The sequence below is a fragment of the Lycorma delicatula genome, chromosome 3 (genome assembly GCF_047948215.1).
Source record: "Lycorma delicatula isolate Av1 chromosome 3, ASM4794821v1, whole genome shotgun sequence".
Classification (NCBI taxonomy): Eukaryota; Metazoa; Arthropoda; class Insecta; order Hemiptera; family Fulgoridae; genus Lycorma; species Lycorma delicatula.
Genome location: NC_134457.1, coordinates 226,094,029 through 226,105,422, shown reverse-complemented (window position 1 = coordinate 226,105,422; position 11,394 = coordinate 226,094,029). Strand labels below are relative to the sequence as shown.

The 11,394-nt window shown below is 27.2% G+C and overlaps 1 protein-coding gene across 2 annotated transcripts in view; it reads right to left on the bottom strand.

The window, feature by feature from the left end:
- Window positions 1-1,847: 1,847 nt before the first annotated feature.
- Window positions 1,848-11,394, bottom strand: part of LOC142322478 (EF-hand calcium-binding domain-containing protein 4A-like) — a 159,567-nt gene continuing 150,020 nt past the window's right edge. For both annotated transcript variants that reach the window (XM_075361601.1, XM_075361603.1), the window contains 2 exons: window positions 10,987-11,143; window positions 1,848-9,643 (listed from right to left, as the gene is read on the bottom strand). In XM_075361601.1, coding sequence (XP_075217716.1) covers window positions 9,525-9,643; window positions 10,987-11,143 — 276 coding nt within the window. In that variant the 3' untranslated portion in view covers window positions 1,848-9,524. The remainder of the gene's footprint in view (window positions 9,644-10,986; window positions 11,144-11,394) is intronic.

The following is an 11,394-nucleotide window of genomic DNA, read 5'->3' as shown; positions in this document are numbered from 1 at the left end:
AAAATTTGTAGAGAATTTAATTCTGAACAAAATGCTGTAAGATAAGTCAAATGAAATTAAGAAAAGTTAGAAAAATTTGAATTCTATATAGAAAATATATGTACCAGTTTATTATAATGTTCAGAAATGAGCCTGCCTGCCGTACACATGTCTTGGCTTGCTTCTGTACTGCTTTTGTTGCCCATTTTAGTTCTTCAGGTCAGTCCTTAAATTGTCCAGTTGCATTTATTATGCAGACAATTAATTCCTCAAGAGGTGCAAGGGGATTACTTCAAAAGACTAGGGTTGGAAGCCACTAGAACAGCTACTTTTTTTCATAGTCTGTGATCAGATACTTTTTCAACAGACTTTATATTGTAATATTTTTGTACGGCAGTGGTTATTACCATGCTGGTGTCATCTTTCTTTCTTTTTCCTGTTTAGCCTCCGGTAACTACCGTTAAATAATACTTCAGAGGATGAATGAGGATGATATGTATGAGTGTAAATGAAGTGTAGTCTTGTACATTCTCAGTTCGACCAATCCTGAGATGTGTGGATAATTGAAACCCAACCACCAAAGAACACCGGTATCCACGATCTAGCATTCAAATCCATGTTAAAATAACTGGCTTTACTAGGACTTGAACGCTGGAACTCTCGGCTTCCAAATCAGCTGATTTGGGAAGACGCGTTCACCACTAGACCAACCCGGTGGGTCATGCTGGTGTCATCTGTCTGGGTCAGACTATACTGCTGATGGCTTGGTCGTATCTGTTTCTGTCTCCTTTTGTGCAAGTAGCTTCTATATCAGCAGTTATATACAAGGTAGCATTGCTGAACTCTCCATCAATAACTGTGCAAAAATCTCTTTATTATATGTGCTTAGATTCATTTTTGATTTAGTGTAAATTTATTCTGCGTTGCCTATTTTTCTGTTATTTCATTTCATTTTTGAAGCAATTAACAAAATAATAAGACACCTCAATTTAATTATACCTCAAGTTTATGTAGTTATAAAGAAAGAAATTAAAAAAAAAAATAAAAGTAATAGATAACTGTTATGCTATTGGTACATTGTTTAACCAGACATCATGCAACAACAAATTTATAAAAATTCAGTTTCATTGTTTAACTGGCTACTGTATCACATTTACTTAAATGTGAATGTATACTTAGATTTTTAGTTTTTTATAATACTGCAGTCACATGAACATTGTTGCATGTCTTTACATGTTGTTTTCACTGTCAGCCTCCTACATACTGATAAGAATCTATTTCAAGTAAACGCACAGTTGTATGGCAATGAACATTGACAATATTGATTGAAAAACATTGTTCAATATTCAGTTTTAATTGCTCACCTAAATGCAGTTTTAAGAAAGCAATGGTTCATTTTTTTTTAAAGAGAATCATTTTCATTTAAGTGTTTGAAGCGAGTAGAAGGTATTTGAACCTGACCCTAGAAGGAGGAAAATATATGCATTTTGGTTAAACATGTCCCATGTTTACAATTTTTTAAAAGTATCTTTCAGTAAATAACTTTTTAGGGGATATACCTATGTAATCATATGGACAACAAATGCCAACTTACTATCTTTCCAATTTTTCCTTCCTATGAAGTTTCATAATATGCTTTAGAGGGCTACATTAAGTTTTAATGGTGTAAACATGTTGCCGATGGGTTTTAACAGGAGCCATATTGAATTAACTTCAACACTTTCTGGTAAGTCATTATTCTATCTAACATTGCTTCTTTTCATTCTTAGCTGTTGTAAAGTAATTTGATGTAAAAAAAGTTTGTGATGAAGGATCTTGTTTACAGTTTATTTTAATAATCAAAACTATTTTTTTTAAATTTACATTATTTTATTTTACCACAACAAACAACTTATATTATTCACAGCCTTCAAAATATATGTTTACATTATGATAATCAATAAGGATAATAGTTATAAATTGTATGACTAGTTTTTAATTACAATATTGTATGTAAAATATATCATTAATGTAATCTTTAAAGGCACGTTAATAAATCACTTCTGAAAACATTTTTTATTTTCTATCATAATGCGTAGTCTTCTGTACTGCATATGTATTGAACATATATTTTTTTGTTTATACAATTATTAATTTAATGTACATATTTTATTTCATACTTATTAGCAAATATAAAAATTTATTATATTTATATAAATATTTTATTATATAAATATTTATTACAACTATTTATATTGCATAATTAATTACAGTGTCTGTAATATCTTAAGGCGGGTTTGCAGTGTGCTATGGCATCTCCTCCATTCTCACTTAACATCAGCAGCCAAAGAGTGTATTCCAAAAGTCACTTCAATTAATTTGCAGTGACTTGCACCATATCTAATTGTGACATTACTATTATAGTAACGAAATATGTTCTGTAATTTGTTACAAATAAAATTATTTATGCCTAATATTTTGTTGAAGATATATATGAAGTAATTTATTTGCTGAAAGTATGTTTTTTTTTTCAAGTATGTTAAACTAAGATTTTGCTGTAAATAAACAGTAATGATGACCTAATACAAAAGTATATGAAATGTGTATTTAATATAGGTTATAATGTTATGATTTTCTTTGACATGGCATAGTTATTTATGAAAATTATTTTTAAATAGCACGTGTGCATTACTTTTGTGGCAACCACATTGTGGCAATCACGTGGCAGGTTATAGAAGTGGGGTAGAGAAGGCAAGTAGAGGCAGCTTGTAGGGAGGACCCACCTTTAGATTTTACGTTACTATAGTTGAATTATAAATTATACTGTTATATGATAATATCATTAAAAAAAATACCATTATAAACATACTATCATAAAAAAAAACAAAAACAAATGACTGTAATTCTGTCAGCCTGTTGTCTATATAAATTAATTAATCAATCATAATATTAGATCCTTAACCAGTAAGTGAAGATAGTGTTATGAAATCTGACAAAGGTATTAAGAGGACAAATTATTTTTGTTATTTTTCTACTAATTTAGTAGTATTTATTTTACTTCTTTTTTTTTAGAGATTCACAGAAATCCATTCCTTACTTAGATGTAAATATATTATTTTGATTAATCAGAATACTTATTATAAACTATATTAGCACTTGGTTGCTGTATATCTTCATCATTTAACCAAGACATTCCCACAAAAAATTTTATATTTTTCTTTTTTTTTAGCTATTCTCAGATTATTTTAACTTATTACTTTTCTAAAGTAATTATTATTAATCTCTGTATTCATTTTTCAAAGACTTATAATAAGCTAAGTGCAATAACAATAGCAGTGTTTTAAGATTCAGTTTTTTCCAATATTCTGCTGAGTAAGTGGAAATATTTCTGGGTTTAATAAATTTTTTCATTTAGGGTATGAGATCTTTGTTTTTGTGACATGTCTGATAATCAAATAACTCCGTTTAAATTGAAGATGATAACAATTCAACAATACAATACACTCATCACTATTTTTGTTGCACAATTTATAATGAAATATAAACATATTCATAGCATTTGTTTAAAATAAGGAAAAAAATTCCCTATTTTATTATAAATAATTGATGTATGTATATATATAGTGGTATTAAACTTCAAATTCCATGTTATGTGTTGAAGCACATTTTTTTGTTTTTTATTTCTACCATTGGATTAAATTTGATGGCAGAAACAACAACTTGGCATTGACATATAGGTTAGATAAGTGATTCCCAGACTGTGTGCAGCCTCTTCACAGGGGCGCCTTGAAATATTGAAAAATCTTCATAACTAATTGAACCAAGACATTTAAATTATTAATTTAATGTTAATAAAGTAAAAAAAATATATATATTAAATAATGAAGATACATGAGTTTTATTTATTTTTATCTCTTACTTATGAGTAGTTATACTTTTACTTGGGTAGGGTGCTATGGAAAAATTTTAATTGAAAAAGGGCGCCGTGACTTGGAAAAGTTTGGGAACCACTGGGTTAGATTATCTAACCAGGTATTCGAATTCAGGTTTTTGTGTATGGCAATTTTTAAGCATATAAATAATTAATTACAGACAGTCATATGTATTTTGTTTAATTTTTATTATTAATAGTTGTATGGCCTTAAAATATCATCAATCAAGACAAAAGTTACAATTTTCATGTGTAGGTATGATCGTACCAAATATTATGTTAAATGACAAAATACAGATTGTCAGATCAAATTACTTGATTTTAGGTCTAAAGGAAAGCATGAATATGAAGGCAATGAGTATCAGTGCAAGCTACACAGCCTAATCCTTTAGGGCTGGAAGATTTTTTTTTGTTAAATTATTTAAATTCTATTCATGAAAAGGTTTTTACAGACTTATTTAAATAAAATGCACTTTTCTGTCAAGGGATTTAAAAAATATTGTAGTATGTTTTTATTTAAAACTTGAAACTATTATATTTTTTGTTAAAAGTTCTATTTTTGTTTAATATTTCCAAGTACAGCCTAATAGTTAAATATGACTATATAAAAAAAGAATACTTCTATTAATAAACTTTAATACTTAATACTAACCAACAAATAACTAGTTGCATATATAATTGTATGAATATTTACAGAAAATTACAGATAATTTTATTTATACTTTGGATGAGATTTTTCAACTTCAAAGGGATAAAACATAATGAAAACTTTTTTTTTATGTTTATAGGTATAAACAATTAAGTAAATTACTTTTATTCACAATTATTGAAAAAATTAACAAATTTTGTTATATTTTATAAAAAATTAGTTTTAATGGATCCAAATAATAGTATAACATAACTCACTTGCTGTTGTTTTTTTAAAATTAAATATTTCATTTTAAGATAATCTTTCTCCTTAACTAGTATTATAAGTAGAAAAATCATTTAACTATGAAATATTGTGTAAAACAAGATAGTAAATTTCTAGAATTTAGCCTTTGCATGTTGACTGTGTGGTTTTTAAATTGCACAATATTATAACATGTAGTTTTAGCTAATTAACAAAAAGAATTATTTCTATTAAAATTCTTGTGTAAACTTGATTTCAGTTTATAATCTAAATAAAAGGTTAATTGTGCTTTTTTACTATTCTCTAGATAATTTTTTTTTGTATTTTTGTTTAAATTTATAAAACTTTGTAATTACACTTTCTTATTGAGAAGTTTATAATTACTTTGAGTGATGCGATGCTGAGAGAAATCGATAAAAATTATATTATTCAAATTTATTTGGTAACATTAGTCACCGTCATCCATTTTTATCTCCAGAAATGAAAAAATACATTACAACTGTAACAGCTTTATACATTTGGTTTTCTTTTGTTTAAAATAGTGATTTTTTTTAACTCAAAAAAGATAACCAGTATGTATCTAGTTAAGGGGGCAATATTTTAAAAAAATAACTATTATTTTCTGTGAAATAAATTTTTTTACAAACTTCTTATATTATAAAATGGATAGTGTATAATTTTATGCATTTGAAAAATTATTTTTACTTCATTCAGAGAAATTTTTGAAAACCTCTGACAGTCTCCTTAAAAATCAATTATTTGGGAGCTGATCATTTTGCAGAAAATAAAATATGGTAGTTTATAAATATTGTACTTTTTTTACAATGCTGGATAAATGATTATTACAGTAAGAAATATATGTTAATCTGAACACATTATATTTGTAGGCAAAACAAACTTGTTCTAACTAGTATAGGTTCATTTTATAAATATATTTATATCAATAAAATTCAAGAACACTAAGTTTAACTCCATTCTTGCAGTCATACTTATGATGTTAAAGTGTTTAAAGATGTAAGAATAGGAAACACATTGGTTTAAATTCCTTATTGAAATTTCAAGAAAGAATTTTAAAATTTTGTTAGCAGAATACTAAACAGCTGGAAGGAGGTTAATTTAATTTTTTTACTCAAGAAACCGTATATAAAAATATGAAAATTAAAAACTGAAGAGGTTATTTTATGAGAAATTGGGAAAAACATTTTTATTCTAAACCTTTAATTGAGATAATTATATTTATTAATTATGAAAAAGCTTTTGTTCAAGGTGAAAGTTTTTTTAGAATATGAATAATACGTAAGATGGTATAAAAACATGTAATGTAACCTTGTCTGGAAAAACACTTATGAACGAGAGTAATATTGTTAAATACTTGCTGTCACAATTAGTTTTTGTTTCCAGCAACTTTATTCAACAAGGAAGTGATTGTATTAGATAATGAGCGAGTGTTTAATAACTTAAGGAATGTTGTGGCAGATACAGATTTAAAATAGGTGTAGTTATACATATCGGTAAGAATATAGAACAGTTTTTAGGTTTAATTTCCTTAGATGTCAAAATATTCTTTAGGTTTAATTTCCTTAGATATCAAAATATTCTAACAGGTTTGCATGGAAGTGATAACTGGTTTTTAACTAAAAAGAACAGTCAACTTACTCAGTTAGTTGTGATGAGATTATTTAGAGTTATATAGCAAGGATTGACTGATTGAGAAACAATTAGAGATAACAAAGTAAATGATTTTGGTTTTGGGAGGCCAGGCTTTACAGTAGGCACCCTAGCTACAGTCTGGATTTTTTGCAACTCTTGGATAAGAAGCTAGAGTTCGGTGACAGTTTCACAGTCACCTTCCAGGTGAGACCTGATAAAGGAGATTGCCTGTTGGGTACTGGAAGGTACTATCAAGACAGTAGCTGACAATTTCTGTGGTACTCATCCAAGGAAGAAAAGGATAATAAAAAGGGAAGGTAGATGAAGAGGGCAGTTAACCTATGGAGAGATGGCTTCAGATGGTAGATATATTTTTTTAAATGTTATTCTTAATGTAAAAAAATATTAGTGAATATGTGATTTATATCAATGCTATTGAATATAATGCATTATTCAGTAACTTTTACCGTGATATTGAAATGAATACATAAATGTGAAAATGCCCTTTTACGTTTATGTACTTTTTCTATACTTGAGCAGAATATAATTTTGGTAAGTTTTGTATTAGTTCCCATAATTACCTTGAAAATCTATGATATAAAAGTCTACAAAGTGATTTTTTATTTTTTGAAACATTTTATTCAGTAGTGCTTAACAGTTTGAACATTTAAGAAATTAATATTTTGGTTACTATTAAAAATCTTGGTACACTTTATAACTTATTGAAGAACATGGTGAAATATGTTAAGATTTTCTAAAAATTTAACAAAACCACTTAGCTCTGTACAAAACCAATCACCTTTTTACTCATAAATAAGTGGGAATATATTTGAGATTTTTCTTTAAGGACTTTATGGAAGGTTCTTATTTTACTTTTTTCTAAAAATCTTATATAGGTTACATTTTAATCAAATCAGCTGATTTGGAAGTTGAGAGTTCCAGCATTCAAGTCCTAATAAAGTCAGTAGTTATTTTTTGGATTTGAATACTAGACCACGGATACCGGTGTTCTTTGGTGGTTGGGTTTCAGTTAATCACACAACTCAGTCGAATTTAGACTGTACAAGACTAAATATAGACTGTTCTTCATTTACACTCGTACATCTTCATTCATCCTCTGAAGTATTATCTGTACCAGAGACTAAACAGGAAAAAGAAAGAAGGATACATTTCCACAAAGTGTCTTATGGATTCTTTATTTAGTCTTAAGTACAGAAGTGAATTTTATAATTTGTATAGTAGGTAATCATCATTCTGTTATTTATTATATTAAACAGAATGTTTGCTAATATTGATTTGAAAAAAAGATGGATTTATGTTTTCTGTTTAATGTGTGATGAAATAAAAGTAAGTATACTTTTATGTAATTCTTGTAATATTCGATTTTATGATGTAGCATGAGAAGGATTTCTTAAGTGTTCTGATATACTTAAGTTGTGCTGTGGTAAAAGTATTTTTTATATAATAATTGTTTCACAAATAATATAATGTAATTAATTGTATTTTATAAAAATAAATTCTATAAGCTTCACCAAATTACTCAAATTACTGTGGATATATGAATGATGTTCTGTTTATTTGAATGATAAAAATGTTTTAAATCAATATTGTAATTTTATAATTAATATTTACGTAAAAACATTTTTATTCTTATTTTCAACAGTAGGGGGAGCAATCGGTTCCTATTTCATCACTGAAACTGCATCTTGTTAGAAGGCTGGGCATATTACAAGAGGATATTTTTAGAACAGTTTAATTTTTAAACATTCTAATTGAAACACTTCATAGAATTGATTCAAGTAACTCAGCACAATACTCTTAGCATTCAAAAAAGGGCCTTATTATGCTTTTGTTGCCACTTTAAATAAATTATTGATCCATTTAAATTTAAAAAAATTAAAAGCTTTTCTTTTACGAAACCAATATTATTATATATCAGTGAGCATTTAAATAATACTAATTAAAAAAAATTGAAATGTGTATAAAGTATATATGCTAAATAAATAACATTTATTTGATTATTCTATAATGTGCTTTAGTATTTTCATTTATTATTATCTTCATTTATTTTCTTTGTCTGTTTCATTTATTTCTTATCTATATATAAGTATTTATGTGGTCTTTAACAGCTTCTACCAATTTTTTTTTCAATGGATAAAAAAGGCAATGCCTTTTTTATTTATTGAGTACTGTACCTATCCATACATTATGTGGTACTATTTATTACTGATCTGAATAAAATATATTTTTTTAAATTTACATATACAGTTACTTATATGCACAGATGTTTGGAGCAATTTAAAAGTATAAATAAAATTAATAACAATATGAATATGTACAACATAATAATTAACAAAAAACATTAAATTAATACAAATAAACTATTGACAAAAAATTAGCAACTAATAGTCTTAAAAAGGTTGCTTCAGTTTTAATGGTATAACAAAGTTAATGAACTTAAAGTAATGACTAGTAATGAAAATATACATGAGTTATAAGCTAATGTTATTTTGATAATGATATGCATCAACAACTAAAATACATTTAAACAAATAATTCATTTTTTAGAATTGAGGAATTGCAAAGGTAGCAGTTGGCTGCTATTTTATAAAAAAAAAAAAGTTAATATTAAGAATGCTGAAAGATATGTTGGTATAAATAACATGAAAATTGTGGACAGATTATATAGTTATGTCATTTTATAATAAATTTATAGTAAGAGTGCAATGTTAAAGGTTATCTGATATGCTAGTTCTGCAAGTGAAAAAGGAGTGTGTTACAATATATGTATCCCACAATTAGCAATTGAGATACATATACTCAGTTATAAATGGTATAATATATAACACATTATATAATCCATATGTGATTTACCAATTGTTCAATTATCAGCAATCTTCCTTTGAGTACAGAGCTGGAGAACTGGCACATAAACTATACTACTACATTATATGTATATGTGTTTTGAGCTACCCTTGCTTCCTAGAAAAAAAAGTTAAAAATCTACAAATAATTTGTACAAAATTATAACAGTTTTTACAAGATAAATATATTTTTCACACACACAAACATGGGTGAATTATTAACGTACTTTCATATTTCTTTGTTATTACTTATACTAAACTGGTCACTCGATTGACTCCATTTTCTCATGTTACTGTTTTGAAGTGTTGACTGCATATCTTTGATTATCTTCATTTGTTGCAGCAGACCTGAGTAAAAAGAGATATTTTTTTAATAATTAATAGCATCTAACAAAGGTAGATATCAATAATTTTATCATTCAGTTTCATCATATATTATCTTTATAAGAAGTTGCAAAGCTACATCTTCTATGTTAGATTGATTCTAACACAAAAAAAACTGCTTTAGATTAATGTGGTTTCATATTTCCATAAAAAATCAGTTAACTGTGTTTTACTGCATGTATAAAAGAATAATTAAAATATCCCATACAACATATATATATAAGTGATATATGTTATATAACTATGAAAAAATTAGTGCTTTGCACTGGTACAACGTGAACTGAATCTGATATGACATTCTGTACAACAGTAGACAAGGAGCAAGGCGAGTTTATTTGTTAAAGCAAAAAATGCTTACTAAAACTTGTTATCTTTTTCTTAAAAATAACTATATTTACTTTTTTGAAACCTCTTCTATCAAATAAACTCAATGTAATATATACGAGGCATGTTTTTAAGTAAGTACTGTTTTGAAATTCTGCTGCTGTTACGCTGGGTCGGCATTCCACACATAAGCACTGTGTACCTGCATCTGTTGGCAAGCCACAGACACCTTTACGGAAATATTCGACTGTGTTTACGTTTCTTTGTGAGTATTTAAAATGCCTCCGCTGATCAAGAATCCCGTCTACTGCGAAATTTGTGGTGCGATTCGTTTTCTTAATGCTAAAGGCGTGAAAGTGGCTGAAATTCATCAGATCAGTGAAGTATACGGAGAGAACATTTTGAGTGATGGAATGGTACGAAAATGGATTAGAACTTTTAAAGATGGTCGCCAGAATGTTAATGATGAGGAACGGAATGGATGACCTGTCATTACGAAAGATTTGGTGCAGAAAGTTCACGAAAAAGTGAGAGAGAACAGACGCTTTACGATTTCTTCACTATCTGAAGAGTTTCCTCAAGTTTCAAGAAGTGTTGGTCTGTGAAATTGTGACTGAACGCTTAAATTATCAATGATAATTGTGTCAAAGAGACCGTGTTGTAGTGGTTATTAAGTCGGATGGCAGACTTCTATGATGACGGTGTTCAAAAGCTGGTTGCACAAAACGATAAGTGCCTTAATATTGGTGACAATTATGTAGAAAAGTAGATTAAAATACAAGCTTTCACGTAAAAATAAAATTGTTAAGAATAGTGTACTTGTTTTTTTTTAATTTCAAAACTGTACTTACTTTAAAAACATGCCCTGTATAAACTATTTTATATGATATTTGTGATAATAGATATAAGGATATATATCCTCATTGTTGTTGTCAGTATTGTTATCTACAAGATATAGTTAAAATAATATTTTATATACTTACCTTCTTCTTCTAGAATGACAATTTTTTGAGCTAAAAAGAAGCCTTTTTCAAAATGTTTTCTACATTCTTCATCCATCTGTTTCTTTTTTTTATCTAGTTGTTCTTGAAGACATCTTGTTAAATTCTGTTGATATTCCAGTTCTTTCTGTTGCTCATCCTAAACATTTGTTACATTATAAATAACTTTTAAAAACAATAATAAAATTAAAAAAATAATTTAAAATGCACTAAATAATAAAAATGATTATTTTAAAACATAAAAAAACTCAGTATTATCAATTAAAAATAAAAAGCGAGGTGCTCATTGTTACAAGTAGCATGAAAGGCTTTAATGTTTATTGAACCATTTGTAAACATGAGTGCTCCAAATTTTTATTTTTAGTCAGATAAGTCTGACATTGTAAGGAA